Source organism: Caretta caretta, chromosome 9 (assembly GCF_965140235.1).
Source record: "Caretta caretta isolate rCarCar2 chromosome 9, rCarCar1.hap1, whole genome shotgun sequence".
Classification (NCBI taxonomy): Eukaryota; Metazoa; Chordata; order Testudines; family Cheloniidae; genus Caretta; species Caretta caretta.
Window position 1 is genome coordinate 90,006,259 of NC_134214.1, and position 16,708 is coordinate 90,022,966.

Genomic DNA, 16,708 nt, shown 5'->3' on the forward strand with positions numbered 1-16,708 from the left:
GATCCTACTCTGGGTGCTTAGATAGCGCACTAGACAGCTTACAGCTGTCCATATTTATCTTACATTGTCCACAGTGAGGAGAGTCTTGCAGCTGAGGCACTGGACCGGGACTGATCTCTGGTCAGGCCTGGGCTGTACCACACACTCCCTGTGTGAACACAGTGAAGGCCCTTAAGGTACGTCAACATTGCTCCCTGCCTGGGTCGACAGACTGTCGGTAGTGGGGCTCCTGCTAGCACGCTCAGAATAGCTGCAGGGATGTTACAGTACAGACAGAGGCTCAGGCTAGCCACCTGAGCTCAGACACAGGGGGTAGGCTGGGCTTGAGCTCAGCGGTCTAGCCCAAGCCTCTGCCAGTGCCTCAGTGTCCACACCACTCTTTTTAGTGCACTAGTGCGAGCCCTGCTAGCATGAGTCTGTCTGTGTGGGCTGGGAGGCTCATTCACAGCTGCCGTTAGACATTCCCTTCGGCCCAGACCCTCAGTGATATTTACACTCCTAACTTCCATTGGTTTCAACGGAAATTAGGAATCTAAATAGCGATGAAGATCTGGGCCTTCATCTCTCTGTACCCCAGTTCCCCACTGGTAAAACAGGGATGATCATACTTCCTTCTCCCCACCATTTGTCTGGTCTGTTTAGACGGTAAACTTTTCTGGGCAAGGACTGTTTCTCCTTGTCTAGCGTCTAACACAAAGGCTCTTTGATCACAGTGAGGGTTTCTCAGTGCTACTATAATAATAATAACAAGCATTGCTGAAGCTGGATGCAAACATCTCCCTTATTTCTCTGACTCCCTTGCAGGCTGAAACAGAATGGCTTCGATTTAATAGAGGAACCACAGAACCCTGCTATCATATATCTCAGCTCTGGTGCACTTTGGTGCACACTACAAGTGTGTCTGAAAGGGCAACGTTTGATTGTGGGTTGTTTGATTTGATTGTTGATTCTCTTGTGACAGTTCATGCACAAAGCACTTCACGTTAATTAGCTCTGATGGCTTTTGTTTCGCAGAGGGACTCAATCACTCTCTTTCTTTGTCAGTGGAATATCTGGCACAGTCACACATTTTTAAAACTTATTTTCCTTTTTTGTCTATCAAGTTCCTGTCTTTCCTAGGAGTGTGTGGACTTGCCGCAAACTAGCAAACATTGTTCTGTGTCTCTAGCTACCTGCCAGCGAATATGTTCTAGGTTAGCATATCTCTAGTACAAGCTGAGCTCACCACCTAAAGCAGAGCAGGGAGCTGCAGTGTTTGCATTGCTTGATGAATAGAAGTTTCGTGCAGAAATAGGTCTGCCACTGTGAGGTGCTGAGCATGGGAGCTGAGGACGTTTAACACCGTGTAGAGCCCTTAAGGAGACCTCTACCTGTAGCAGGTGAAGCACAGAATGAGCTCAGGCCTTGGCAAGTGCATGAAAGGAGAAATGCATATTCAGCTACGTGTTTTCAAAACATCTTCTCATGTTCAGCCCTTTATATGGATACAATGTGAATATGTAATAAAGGAAAACCATAACGCTTTCAAAGGTCTGCCTCCAGCAGCCAGGATCCCCAGAACTTCACTGTCCTTCCCTACAGCTATAGCTAGTCTGGTATCAGATGCCTTTATACCAGTATAACTGCATTCATACTGGTGGGACTGTACCCCTTTTACCATAGGGCTCTAGTTAAAGCAGTACAACTTGTGTGTGTAGACAAGGCCTTAGAGACTGAAGCTCCATCCCAGAGCCATTCTATCCTTCCTAGAAAAGATGTGGCCTGATCCCGAGGCCAGTAAACTCAGAGGGAGACTTTTCATCAACTTCAGCAGGCTTTGGATCAGGCCCATGGTTCCTTTGAAAGGATTCCAGATGGACAAATCTCAGACCAGCTTGGACTCAGAAATCAATTTAAGTCAGTTTCAGTTATTTAGCATAAGTGGCACTTTCAGGCTCTCAAGGGGGGCCATGTTTGGGATGCAAGCACCACATTTGTACTGGGTTTAGGCCTTGTGAAAACAGGGTGTTTACAAAAATAAATGTTGAGCCAAATCTGAGTGACAGTCTCCCTTGAGATGGTGTATGAAACACATTCACTCAAACCGTGTTTCACTGCAACCCAGTTCAATGGGGTTTTATTTTCAACCCAGAACTCCAGGGCTAGCTGAGGGTTCAACTTTGCCATCTTTACTCATGTCAGGTCGTACCTTATTCCATGAGCAGTACCAGTGGCAATGACAAGGAATACCCCTGGCACAGAAAACTTGCCCTGCCCCTAGGGCATAGTAAGCAAGGGGCAGAAGGAACTGTGGTTCGAGTATTCTTATGCTCAACTATTTCCCAGCTGCTGCAAGGTCCAAAAGGGCCATGGCAGTTGGAGCACAGGTTAGGAAAGCCCCCAGGTGTGCCATAAGAACGGTCAGACCAATGGTCCATCCAGCCCAATATCCTGTATTCCGCCAAGGGCCAGTGCTTCAGAGGGAATGAACAGAACAGTCAATAATAGTGATCCATCCTCTGTAGTCCTCTCCCAGCTTCTGGCAACCAGAGGCTAGGGACACTTAGAGCATGGGGTTGTGTCCCTGACCATCCTGGCTAATAGCCATTGATGGACCTATCCTCCATGAACTTATCTAGTTCTTTTTTTGAATCCTGTTTTGGCCTTCACGACATCCCCTGGCAATGAGTTCCATGGGGTGACTGTGAAAAAGTACTTCCTTTTGTGTGTTTTAAACCTGCTGCCTATTCATTTCATTGGGTGACCTCTAGTTTGTGTGTTATGTGCAGGAGTAAATGACATTTCCTTATTCACTTTCTGCATCACAGTCAAGATTTTATAGACCTCTATTATATTCCCTCTTAGTCATCTCTTCTCCAAGGTGAAAAGTCCATCTTTTTAATCTCTCTCACATGGAAGTTGTTCCATACCCCTAATAATTTTTGTTGCCCTTCTTTGTACCTTTTCTAATTCTAATATATCTTCTTTGAGAAGGGGTGACCAGATCTGCAGTGTGTCTGAACTAGCCCCAGGTCACTTCAAGATAGGCTCCCCTCTCCCTGTGCAGGGATGATCCAAGGGCATTCAATGGGATGACTTGCAGAGTAAGGTAGTACTCAGCCACAGTAAGGGAGGCATAGTGCAGCCCTCGTGATGTCAGTGAGATTACTCACAAGAGAAAGCTCTGAGCGCTGTGAGCGTCATTACGCAACATTCTTGTTCATGTCAAACAATCTGACCTTAACTGTTTGACATGAACAAGAATGTTGCCTAACGAAGCCCGGCAGTTGTGGAATGAGAGTGTAAACATAACAGCAATATGCAGGTGGTTTTGACATACCCAATTTGCTGAGTGAGCTGCGTGAGTTTATGAGTATCGTGCTTGCCTGTTGTTTCTATGCTCTGCATCAGTGCAAACAATTACAGCTGGGAAGTAACATGGTGCCAAACACCCAGAACAACTCCTCTACTGCTGGGGGCCTGGGGCGTGTCTACGTAGCTACACAAACTTATGAGCAATCATGGGGTGGGTTTCAGGGTGATGAAACAAAGGTTTGCTTTTCACTTCTCCCCCTTCTCTTCCCTGAACCAGGGGGCTTGGCTCAGACAAGTCACTGGTTTGACCTCCCAGCAATTCCCAGTCAGGATGTGAGTGACTAAATTACTGAGATGGGTCCAAACTGCAAAGCGTGATCCTACATCCAAACTTCCCCAAAGCTGAGGGTTTAGGCTGCTCTTTCACCACTTCTAGGGAGTCCTTGGCTCTTTTAGTCTGTCCAACTGGGTTTTACTTTGCCAGGCGCGCCTCGTCTTGCTTTGACAGTCACAATAACATAGAGCAGCAACGGTGAAAGAACATTTTTAAACATCCAGATCAATACCATTTTTGATTGCTTGTGGTTTGTAACTTTTTTCCATTCATTTGCTCAGTTGCATTTGTTCCTGGCCATTGCTGATCCCTAGTCTAACAGCAAGAGCAAAGTAGAAAGACGAAAAAAGAAAAGGTGTGAAAATCTGACATGAAATCTTAAGTCCTCTGCTTCAAAGCCCTTTTTTAAACAAGATGGTTTGAAATCTAGTTTACTGAAGATATATCGAAATGCTGACCGTTTCAAATACAAATTTGCTGAATTGATAAAATCAGTTGTGTGAATACTGTACAAATAAGGGCAGCAGCTGGGGGCCCGGGTCAGATACTAAAGTGAGGAGAGCTGTATGAATGCGAAGAAGGATTCCTAACACATTCGCTGGCAACAGCTTTAACTCAGGAGAGACAGATGGTTTGAGGCCTGATCCAAAGCCCAAGGAAGTCAGTGGGAGTCTTTCCATTGGGTTCAGTGGGCTTTGGATCAGGCCCTCAGTGGGCTACGCTGCAGGTGTGGCATAGATAAGCTCCCTGGTTCAAAGTCCAAGAAGGCTGAATCAGCACTTCATCCTCCCAGGGTAGGAACATGGAGTGCCAGGAGGTGTGCTGTGTGGAAGGGCTCGTTTCGAAAAGACTTTTAAATCCAAAGTCCTGTCAGCACGGACTTTAAAGATCTTTGGACTCTTCTTATAAGAGTTAAGATTTTCCCAGGGTACATCTACACTGTGATAACCTCCCCTTCCCAGGGGGTCTCAGACAGAGCCCGGGCTCCAGCCTGAGCCCAAAGGTCTGCACTGCAATTTTATAGCCCCACAGCCCGAGCCCCCGAGCCCCTGCAGGCCCCAGTCAGCTGACCTGGGTCAGCCACAGCCATGCCGCAGGTCTTTTATTGCAGTGCAAACATACCCTGTGTCTTTGTTAAAGAAATTTCCCTTTCCATGGCACTGTTGTGCAGTGCGCTTCCTACTAGTATCTCCTCCAGAGGCTGTGTTTCGGTGATAAAGATGTACACTGTATAGTGTACCCATCACTTAGACCTGGACTGAACACTCTTGAATATTGGGAAAGTTCAGAGTTGGACTGGCACTTTGCAACTGGCCCAAATCTCTATAATGGGCCAAACCAAAACCCAGAGCCCAAACACCCTGCATTTTGGAAAAGTTTGGATTTGAACTTCACAATACAAGCATATTGCTAGTATAAAAGTGAAACACTTTGGGATCCTAGGGGCAGTGTAAAGGTCAAGCAATTTTAGCTGAAATCAGATCAGTAGATTATTTCCAGAGGATGAATGCTCTTGTGGATTGGGATTTAGGAGACGTTGGTTCAATTCCCAGCTCTGCCACAGACTCCCTGTGTGACCTTGGTCAAGACACAATCTCTGTGCCTCAGTTCCCCTTCTGTAAAACAAGCATAATAATCCTTCCTTTCTCCCACTCTTTTTCTGATTTGTCTGTTTAGGCAGGAAACTCTTCAGTTTAGGGGCCGTGCTTTTGTACAGCCCCTAGCACAATGGGGCAATGATCTTGGGTGTTACATTTAGGCATGGCTAGAATACTAGTTAATCACTCCAGCATTAGCAACCTGGAGAAATGGTCTGCAGCCTTCCAAAGACAATCACCAATTGAAACATTATGATTGGGCCTCATCCCTACTACAAAGCTGCCTGTGATAGGAGGCTGCTTATCTTTGCTGCCAATGGGATTGTATCCCAGGCTAAATAACCTTCCTGCCACCTGCAAAAGTAAAGACCTTGTAAGGGACTATTAAAGAGCAGCCTGCTATGCACACGCACGTGTTGGCTACTCTCCAGCTTTCAGAATAAGGCAGTGAACTCCCGGAACTGGAAAGTTCAGTCCTATTTGCTTCTCAGACGATGTCTCCTCATATGTAGCAGCACCTGCCAGTGACTCTGAGGGGGGGAATGTAGAGACTGACCTCAGTCTGTGGGCTGGGCTCTTATGAAATGTGGCGGCTCACCCCAAATGCAGAGAGGGGGTTGCGGCACTGAGATTAGGGGCCTGCTACCACACAATTCATTCCATGTTACGGCATTGTCAGTTCAGTTACATGGGGCTGGATTCCCTTTGCCAATTAGTGTCTTTAATTAGTGGCCTAAGCGCACTCACAATTACACTTCGTTCAGTCTTTACAAAGGGACTAGAACTGGCTTTCATGGAGATGGAGCGTTCTAGCCCTCAGGAAAGTGAGGAGCTGGCAGAATGTACTAGATACATTGCACTACGCAAGCTGCCTTGTATTCCTGAGCCCCTAAGCAGACACTGCCGATCGCTCTAATTTCCAGAGTATCCACAGGGATCCAGACTGTGACCATGACATTCATTTAATTACAGCTGAGGCCTGCTTGTGGAATCTGAAAAGAGACTCTCTGTAGTTACTGTGGCACCTGGCCTCATCAGTCTAATTCATGCCTGTTGCTAGGAATGAGACTTTGGGCAACTCAGTTCCCCTCATTAGTAGAGGGAATAATACCCCCCAACTAGTGCACAGAGATGGTATGTGTACCACTGAATGGAGCTGCAAAGCTGGAATTGTTTTTCAAACTTCCCCAAATCCAGTGTGCTAAAGTCAAGGCCAAGTGCAAAGTTTGGATCAGTCCATTCCCATTCTTCAGGGAACGTTTGGATCCAGAGTCATGGTTCGGGCTCTTATAGAAAGAGGGGCCAGTTGCACAGAGGTCAGGTGCAGTTTTGGTCTTGAATCATTTCTCTCTTTTGGTTACTATTTGTAAAGTGCTTAGAAAGGTCCCAAGCAGGCAGTGCTAGCCCACTGAGGGCCCTAAACAGGAATATTTTTGCTCTGCCTCCAACACACACTAAAAAAGCAAATATCTCCTCGCCCCTTCCCTTGAGCTGCTCAGGGCCCTAAGCAGTTGCTTAGTCTGTTTATGCCTAGCACTGGCTGTGGTCCCCAACCAGAGCACTAGATCCAGCCCATCCCCTGGCATCTGGGGGACTTTGGCTCTGACTCTGAACTTTGTGACTAAGGCCCATCTCCTGTGATCATGCTGGCAATGCACTGCCCCTTGCATTCCTACACCCTTCTGCTAGATGGACTTCAGACTAGCATGCCTGACATGACACAGGTGTGGGGCGGGCAACACGTGGTTGAATGAGAAAGTAAAGTCCAGCCACGCTGACCTAGCACTGGAGGTGATGATGCCTGTGCTAGCTTGGCTCTTACGGGAGGAAGACGAGAGCTGACTGAAGTCTTAGGAAGGGCTGGCTCTCCTTTAGCTCACAGCTATTCCAAGCATTTAGCACCACTATCAGCCTCCCAGAGTCACGGGCAAATATTGAATATGAGCCTGTGTGTAGCCTTTCTGCGTCAACAGGTCTTTAGCAGAGGATTTACAGCGGCTGGGCTGCCAGGAGGTTGTCACCGTGCCAGTGAGGAGGATGTTGGGAGCCTTAGCTCTGCCTAGGGTGACCAGACAGTAAGTGTAAAAAATCGGGACAGGGGGTGTGGGGGTAATAGGAGACTATATAAGAAAAACATACAAAAAACAGGACTGTCCCTATAAAATCAGGACATCTGGTCACCCTAGCTCTGCCTAAGATCTTATTTGTACAGTAACTGTTTGAGTGGCAATGTGCTCAGGGAATCATTAATGTCAATCAGCAGCTGAGCCTGGACCAGACAGAGCCCCCACAGACATGAGATTGTCAATATGCCGGAGGAGGTTTTATGTAAAAACCACCATCATAACAGACACCCTTTAGGTAGCGTGCTTTAGGGCATCAGCCTGGGACCCAGGAAACCTGGTTCAAATCCTGACTCCTCCACTAGGTTGCTGGGTCACCTTGGGCAAGTCTTTTCCCTTCCCCAGGGGTCTGTTTTCCCAATAATGACACTGACCTCCTCCGTAGCATGCTTGAGATCTCTTGCTGAAAGTGCTTGCCAAGAGCTAAGTATTACTAACACCTAATTCATTTCAGCAAAGAGGTCAATGACTGGAGACTGAATTCCCTCTCAGAAAGGATTCTCCCTCCCCGCTCAGGTTGAAGTATATGGGGAGAATGATGTAAGGAAACTTGCCATATGACTGCCTTTGCTTTCTATTGGTGAGTAAAGAGAACATTTACATTGTTAATATGACAGGTTTCAGAATAGCAGCCGTGTTAGTCATATTCGCAAAAAGAAAAGGAGGACTTGTGGCACCTTAGAGACTAACAAATTTATTTGAGCATAAGCTTTCGTGAGCTACAGCTCACTTCATCGGATGCATTGGATGCATCCGATGAAGTGAGCTGTAGCTCACGAAAGCTTATGCTCAAATAAATTTGTTAGTCTCTAAGGTGCCACAAGTCCTCCTTTTCTTATTGTTAATATGGGCCATGTTCCACTGGGTGCCAACACTTGGAAAAAGGCATGTTACAGAAATGCCATGAAGTACTCACAACGATGTCTATCATGTACCAAATGCTTTTAACTGGTGTTCTTGAGTTTTCTTAGCTTGATTAAATCTCTCCCCCCTCCCCGACAGAACCCATTGCGTGGAATGGATTGCTCCACACTGGAATGGTTTGTGAAAGTGGAATGTGAGAGCAAAAAAATAAAAGGATCAAATTCTCTTCTCCATTACACTGGTTCAACCCTACCAGATAATGGCCCATTCACTGCCACTAGATGAAGACTCCATGGCAAATGTACCAACATTCTGATTTTTACAGACCGCATTTCTTAGGACTCAACTCCTCTTGAGCCTAGCCTGTATGGTGGAGCCTAGTACAAGTCAGAGTCTAAGCACCATCCTGCTGTACTCGAACCAGGCCCACCAGCAGGTCTCCCGCAGCACCAGCACTTGCAAAAGTAGATTCAGCACTCACCCTCATCCTAAGTCTACGCAGCTGTGATTTCACAGCCTCACGTTTCCACTTCACACTACAGGGGGCTAGTGGGAGGAGAGAAGTTCCAGTGGCATGGACCACGTAAGCCACGTGCCAACAGGAAGCCCCCAAACAGCAGCATTTCAGGAAACCCCTTGCAATTCAGTATCATCTAGCAACCAGCCTCTAATTACTGAATCCATGTGTGTGGCACACAAGGGTTCTCCACCCAAATAGCTGACCTAGAGCTGCCTGATTGGGATGAAGCATTAACGTATGTTGAGGGAAAGGGAAGTGCTCTCTCTCAGTGTAACTCATACCCCTAGCAGCTGCTTGACTTTTAAATACCAGGCCACAATAAGCACAAGTTGCTGAGTTACTCTGCTCCTGTGTGTGGACTGGTTTGTAAATGACCTTCATCTGTTATATACAGGTTGGGAGGGAGAGGGTCATAGTGAAAGAATAGAAAGGCCATGTGTGGAAAAAAAACAAACAAGTCACATAGCAAAGGCTCTTGGGTAGGTAATCTGGGGAATGCAGAGATGCCTGCTCCACTTAGTTCCCTGGTGCCATTGTATAGTCAATTACCTAAAGTTCATGCTCCATCACATTCTTGAAAAAAGAAAAGGAGTACTTGTGGCACCTTAGAGACTAACATTTATTTGAGCATAAGCTTTCGTGAGCTACAGCTCACTTCATCGGATGCATTCAATAGCTCACAAAAGTTTATGCTCAAATAAATTTGTTAGTCTCTAAGGTGCCACAAGTCCTCCTTTTCTTTTTGCGGATATAGACTAACACGGCTGCTACTCTGAAACCTATCACATTCTTGGACATCCAACTGATCTTGTTGGATTAGAAGCAAAATGCTCTGCACCTTCACACTGCCACTCACAGAAGCATTACCTGAGGCTGGAAGCCCTGGCAAGCAATAGCAGGCTGGTAGGAGACAATATTCCAAGTATGAATTCAGAGTGCCAATCATGCATAGCCAAATAGTGCCTGCCCTTAGATTACTGCTGTAATTAATGAGGTTGTGCCCTCTAATTCAGAATTAATTTTCAACAGTAAAAATGACTCTTAGCACTGTGTAAGGCAGCTGTAGGGCTGTTTGTCTGAGTCACACCACTCCATTTTGATCTTATTGGAAAAATGGCTCTAACTGTTTGAGTTAGAGACTGAGGCTAAGAAAGGTGGTTTAGGAAAGGGCCTGGAGTGACCTTCCCTCCTTGAAGTCAGATTTAGGGATGGGAGGGATGCATTTGAACAGGATAGATGCACCAAGTATCCCATTGCCCTATATTAATGCACATCTAAGTGGGGCAATACCATAGCTGCATTTCCTTCGGGGGTTGAAGGGATAAGGTAGAGGTTATGTAGTACCAAGCAAGGTCCAGTGGCTGTTGATTTTTAGGTAGGCTATGTAACCCAAAGAAAGCAAGCTCATGTTTAATAGGGCTGGTCTTCATTGCAGTTAACCCAGACTCTGATCCAGCTCCCCTCCATGCACAACCACCACTACCCCATATGGGGTAGTGTTTTCTACCCAAGCACATCGCTCACACTTGGGCTAGTGATTCCCCCCCGCCCAACCCCCTTCTGTGGGCATTGCTCCCTGTTGCCTTCCCATAACTCCGCCTGGTTGCTTACGTTCTCCCCCATTCACAGGGAATAAGAGTGGCTCAATTTACTGCAGCACTAAGCAGAGGATAGTCCCCCCACAAGTCCTAGTGCCTCACCTGAGCCTGGATACACTTCAGTGGACATGCTTGGGTAAGGCCTTGCTGAGCAGCTGCTCACAGCTGGACAAGACCATCCTGGGTGCTCACAATCAAGCGTGAATCACTCAAGCTAACTCTGCAGGCAGGACATACCCATACCTGACTGTTTTTGCTCTTAACTATGGAGTCAGTAATTTCAGCCACTTCCTTGAAATTCTTACGCTGAGAAACTAGTTTTCCAAGTGAGTTAATCCATCACCCCCTTGCATACCTTTCACTGGGAGTTCTGGCTACATCAGACATGGGTTAAACCATTTCTGGCTCCTTATCTGCCTAGAGCGTGGCTAGTTTTAATCTCAAGCTTTCGCTAGCACCCGTAGGCAGGGGGGCACTGCTGGCCTCTTATCACTTAACAGCTACCTTATCTATACAGGTACCAGAGCGCCATGGAGATTTGCATTACGATACCAGTGCAGACAAGGCCTGTACATACTGGGAATTGTTTGAGATTGGGACTTTAAAGGAAAACAGTCAGGTAGTATCCCTTTCTTCTCCCCATCAAGAGGGTACATGACAAGAAATACACCCTGTTTGTGGATTAGCCAGTTATTCAAACACTTTCCTATTAGCACAAGCATTAGAAACTTAGGTTTACCTGGACTATGACATCTCCTTAGACCGCCCCTCCCTCCCCTCGAGTGCTACTAGGAGTTTCTCTACTTCTTCCAGCATTTTCCCCACTGCAGCTGCTGGTGGAGTGAGGCAGAGTTTACCGAAAAGAGGTAAAGCAAGTACAACACTAGTAGAGTCGGTTCTGGATGGTTTTTTTTTTTTATTATTATTTCCTCAGACTTGTTATTTAAACAGGAGTGCCTGAAATAAAAACATTTGAGTCCCATCATCAGGGGAATGACTTGATAAAGACAGAGGTCAGGTGAGCATGACAGCTGCCCTTTGCTAAACAGTACGGTTACCAGTTGTAATTGATACAGTTTTGACAGTCCATGATAGAGTAAGTTACATAATACAACATGCCAGTTCACATGAGGAAGTAACTTAAGTGTACTTCTTGATTTCATCGTACAATACTAAGACAAAAGCACCACCCATTCCTCTGAGTACATTGGACCATGCACCCTTGAAGAACGCCTTGGACCCTTCATCACGGGCAATCTTTCGCCAGCAGTCAATTGTACCAGAGTACATGATGTCAGCTGTGGAAAGTACAGAGATTGTTAATGAGAGGAGTCACATGGACTAGGATTTTGCCCAGGTCAGTAGTGGCTCAGCAAGGCTGTCTGCTTTGAATGAATTACATTTCTGAGCTTGTGCTCTAGTGTTATTAGGCATTTAATTGTTTATCTTTTACTACACTTGCACCAATAATGGCATCTCATGTCTATACTGAGATGTAATAGGCAAGAATTTGAGTTTTACTGTCTATAGCAACTGCACTAACATCTCAAGGGCTTGGGTTTAGCAACTGCATAAAGGCAAGTCTTCACTGCAAGTCATCGCAGGAGATATGCTGCTCTACCATTGTCATGGCTTAAACCAGAAGCACCACCATCTGCTGGGAGTTCTTCCACAGATTGTTTATATGCAACAGAGTGTCGGGATGTATTCTAGACAAAGGGCTGCATGGTCTCATGGAGCAAGGAACTCAAGCTCTAATCCTGGTCCAGCCAGTGACTTACTGCACATGCTGGGAAAGATGGACTGTTCTGCCTATAAATGGATATCATATGTCTCACCAGAGCATTGAGAGGACTTTTACTCAGAGTGGTATAACTGCTAAAGCAATAGACAATCTGGCTAGTCAGGGCATCAAAGAAAACCAACATCCATTTACAAGAGTCCACTTCTGAACCATGAAGTCTTGCCTGCCCAAACCCTTCTGATCCCACGGGCCTTGAAACAGAGATAGAGTTCTCTGCACCCATCTTGCATCTCTGGACAGAGAGGTTTTTTTGGGAATGCCCACCCACATTATGTTCTACATGGGAATTAGATACATACTTGCTTTACGCCCTGACTGCATCATCATACGACGGCGGACAGTATCAAATGGATAGGAGGTCAAACCAGCAACAGCAGTAACTGTCTGAGCAATCATCCAGCTGATAACGATGTGGGTGTTCTTTGGGTCAGGAAGCATTCCTATGGGAGGGAGGAGATCAGATTAACACCACCAAATCACTGTATATTATAATACCAAAGTAAATCATTTTTCTGCATTAGAGTCTAGAGTTTCTTCTAACAGCCTTAATGTTGTTTAGCTTCTTCTGCATTTTAAGAAGTTAGTTCAAAGGACCTACCCTTTGCAGTGTCATAGATGCCAAAATAGGCAGCTCTGTAGATAATGATACCCTGAACGGATACATTGAAGCCTTGGTACAGGCCCTTAAGACCATCAGACTTGAAGATCTTGACCAGGCAGTCACCAAGACCCTTGAATTCTCTGTCGGCTCCAGCTTTACCCACATCAGCTGCCAGACGGGTACGGGCAAAGTCAAGAGGGTAGACAAAACACAGAGATGTAGCACCAGCAGCACCACCAGATGCCAGGTTACCAGCAAAGTAACGCCAGAACTGGGTTCTTTGATCCACGCCACCCAGGAAGATCTGCTTGTATTTGTCTTTGAAAGCAAAGTTGAGGGCCTGAGTAGGGAAGTATCTGATCACATTAGCCAGGTTGCCGCGCCAGAAGGACAGGACACCCTGCTCTTTGGGGATACGGACAACACAGTCAATGATGCCCTTGTATTGCTGGTCTGCTGCAATCTGCTTGCTTGCATGCTGCACCTGTAAAACAGTAGAAGAAGATGGATTAATATCATTGTGCTGATAAAATTACAAGGCTGAAGATCTGGACTGATGAAGTTTCATGGTTGTCACTTGGTAGAAATGTTTGCTTTAATTTGCATTTGATAATTAACGTCTGATTCCGGGGTCTGGATAGACAGTCTTCCTCTACGGAGATTAAGTACGTTTGAAGAAAATCCATTTAGGCCAGAAATGTTGAAAGCTTGTTATGAAATAAAATAAGCTTGGTCCTATGAAGCTAGAGGAATTATAAATGAAATGACAGATTTGGTATTGAAAACATGAATTACTAGTAAACAAGAATGAGGATAAGATTAAGTGTAGATCTCTTAAATTTGGTGACAAGACAAGCTAGAGTGAGTTATTGTTGAACTTCGCTCATTATAACCAGGCGTGGAAGGATTATATTTGTACCGGTAAATTTTGATTTCACTGCACACACAATTCATAATCACAATTTACAGATAAGGCAACATAAGAAAAATGCTACTTGAGACCTCACGGTTTGAGTTAAGGATATTATACTCAAGGATATTTTACCATTTTGTGTTCATGGTTATAAGGCTTTAGCTTTTTGAATCTCAGTGACTACTCTCATTAAATTGTCTGATCTCCCATAATTTCCCTGCAACTGTGAAAAGCATGCAAGTTAAAAAAAATATATAAAAAAATAAAAATTAAGTTTGCCAGGCCTAATTATATCAGTGTCATGAAAGTCTTAGGCTGCTTCAGTGAGAAGTTTCACTGTCCTCTAAGCAGATGTCAGTGCAATAGACTCCTGGAATACAGAGAGAGGGTAAAGTGCTGAATTCCAAGGTGATCACCTGCCATTCATTTGACCCAGAAACAGGAAGTGCTGTTCTCTTAGGGTGGGGTAGTAATAAAGATCTTCCTGTCTCCATTTAGAATTGCTAGGATTTTCTAGAGCAACCCTCCTCCCTACACTTGTCACATCATTCTGATGACAGTTTGACAATAAGGCAGATTACCTACTGTGGGCAGCCAGAAAGAACATCTTTAGCGCAAAACTGCACGTGAATTTCTTTTCAAAAGCAAAATATGCTTTGCTACCCTGGATTTTTTCCATAGTGCCCAAAAGGCAGCAATTTACCGTGATCCACCCCAGATCAGAGTTGCATGTGCTGTCTACTTTGGAGAGCAAAGCTTAGTTAGTAGCCTGCCTTTATCTTTTTGGAGGGTTTTTTTGGGGGGAGGGGGGGGGAGAGGAGAGTGGGGTCGTTTGGCCTGGAAGGTCACCGGGCTTCTTTGCTTTCCTCAGGCTGCGTGTTGTGCCTGCGTGGCTCTGCGCGCTGGTTTTACCGCACGATGCTCGGAAGCGGAGAGTCGATGGAGGCTCACTCGGGGGGCCGAGACCCCACGGCTGGGCCCGGGGGCGCCGCTGGGCCCAGAGCACGAGGGCGACGCAGCCTCCAGCCCGGAGGGGAAGGAGCCGGGGCGGAGGCTGCTCCGCTCCCCCCCCCCGGAGCCGGGCCCGGCACCGCTTTGCATAAGCGGAACTAGCTGGCTCCGGCAGCCGGTCGAGGCAGGCGGGTGGTTTCCGGCTTCTCCGCGCCCGGGGACCGCCCGGGGAGCCGGGTGGGGGGGCGCCCAGCCGCCGGCACAGGGCCAAGGAGACCGGCTCCTTGGGCCGGGCGGGGGGCAGCGGAGCCTCGCCCCGGGCACAGACCGCGCTGGCTGCGGCGGCCCAGCTCCCTCTCCCAAGCCGGGATGCCCGGGCCTGCCCTCTCCTTGCCGCGACCTTGGGAGGCGGCTCAGGGCCCCGGCATCTCCCCGGCTCGCGGATGCGCCACGCGGCCACGTCCCAGCTCCAGACAAAGCCGCGGCCGGCGGCCGGTCCCCGGGATTTCCCCGAGCACTCGGGGCCCGCCCGCCCCAACCCCGGCCGGAGCCCATTCATCCATCCATTCATTCATCCCTCCATCCCTCCCCGCCGGCGGGCGGGCCCCCGGCGCAGGCCAGGCCTGCCCCGCGCTCTGCACCGCCGCCCCCCCCGCCGCCAAACCCACCTGCAGCAGCAGCTTCACTCTCTCGATGGGGGCGACGGCGGTCTTGGAGATGGCAGCGGCCACTCCCCCGGCCAGGAAATCCTTGGCGAAGGACAGGGCGGCGTCGGCCATGGCGGGGGCGGGAAGGTGAATAAATTAGACCCGGGGAGCGAGAGGCGGCTGGTGGGGGGCCCGCGGGCTCTGAGGCCGAGCTGCGGCAATGGCCGGTTTATATACAACCCCCGCCCGGGCTCCAGCGAGCGGGGCGGGAGGCGCACGGAGCTACGCACGGGCAGCTTCCCACCCCGCTGATTGGCTTGGAGCTGGGGGGCTGGGCCGGGGAGGGGCCGGCTGGGAATGGGGGGCGGGGGGGGACCCTGGCTGTCGCCTCCCCCCACGTGGCGCGGTGGGGACGGCCTGTGGGTCGGAGGGCGTGGGGGGACTGGCAGGGCAAGGCCGGGCTCTGTGCCCTGGGGCAGGCTTTGCGGCCGGCAAGGGGCTGCTCTGGGTTTCCGGCCGTGACGCCGAGCGAGAGGCTGCTGCTAGGCAACCCCCGGGGAAATACGGAGGGGAGAGCGACCGCCTGCATCGGCCTGTGGCACCGTCGCCGTGGAAACAGGGTTGGGACCGGGAGCACCCCCACAAAACCTCAGGCCTGAGTCACTGATCACAGGCGCCTGGGGGGCGGAGAAGGTGGGTGGGCCCCGAGGTGCACATACTGTGAGGGATGCTTCCCAGAGTCATGGTCACTGGGGCTGGACCAGATCTATGGGATACTGGAGAGCAGAGCTCAAAGGTGGCTCACAAAAAAGCCTGTCATGGCCCCTGCCAGGTCGGTCATTGCCCAACAAAAAATTTCTCTCTCAGTGTGTTTAACTACTTTTATAGACCTTCCTCTGCACCTGGCTACCTGATTCAATCCCACCTCAGAGTTCTCCAACTTTGGGGGGAGGGCAGAGGTATAACAGCCCACTTTAAACCTTAATCTAGTCCATGTGCCTTCCAGTGAAGGACTGTTCCCTGCATATTTTTTTTCAGTGTCTTTGTCCAGTCTATTTTTTGTTACATCAACTCAAGCCATCAAATGTGCTACATGAATTTAATCTCCAGGGTTAAGAATGCCTAAAAAATAGTAAAAAAAAACAAACAAACCCACCTCATAAACAGGAAAGAATACAAAGATATGAATGAATAAGACTAGCAAATAATAAAATCAGTTCTTCCATTCAGAGCTGATCAGGAGAAACTTTTAAGGCTTCACTCCACTCATACTCATTAGGGGAATATATGAGGTGAGCTTTCATGCCTTTCATAAAACCATTTCTTGACAGAGAAAGTTTCGGAAAACTGATTTCACCCAGTCACAGAGGCTCAGGTTAGAGTGCCAGTTTAACTATTCAGACAAGGTGTCCAAGGCCAAAAGCCTGCCAGTGACTATAAAATAAAATAAGTATCAACCTT

At 47.9% G+C, this 16,708-nt stretch overlaps 1 protein-coding gene across 1 annotated transcript; it reads right to left on the minus strand.

The window, feature by feature from the left end:
* Positions 1–11,223: 11,223 nt before the first annotated feature.
* On the minus strand, positions 11,224–15,468 carry SLC25A5 (solute carrier family 25 member 5). The gene is made up of 4 exons (XM_048864789.2): positions 15,269–15,468; positions 12,734–13,220; positions 12,435–12,575; positions 11,224–11,629 (listed from the first exon to the last, which is right to left on the minus strand). Exons 1-4 carry the CDS (start codon positions 15,377–15,379, stop codon positions 11,472–11,474), a joined length of 897 nt encoding a protein of 298 aa, XP_048720746.1. The 5' UTR covers positions 15,380–15,468; the 3' UTR covers positions 11,224–11,471.
* Between the last annotated feature and the right edge of the window lie 1,240 nt (positions 15,469–16,708).

What these genes read in the sequence shown, in the direction of transcription:
- SLC25A5 (XM_048864789.2), bottom strand. Translation starts at nt 15,379, where the DNA reads ATGGCCGACGCCGCCCTGTCCTTCGCCAAGGATTTCCTGGCCGGGGGA. An exon ending in CATCTATGACACTGCAAAGG is followed by an intron (nt 12,576 to 12,733) that starts GTAGGTCCTTTG and finishes TCCCTCCCATAG; the next exon opens with GAATGCTTCCTGACCCAAAG. An exon ending in GCAGTCAGGGCGTAAAGCAA is followed by an intron (nt 11,630 to 12,434) that starts GTATGTATCTAA and finishes TACTTTCCACAG; the next exon opens with CTGACATCATGTACTCTGGT.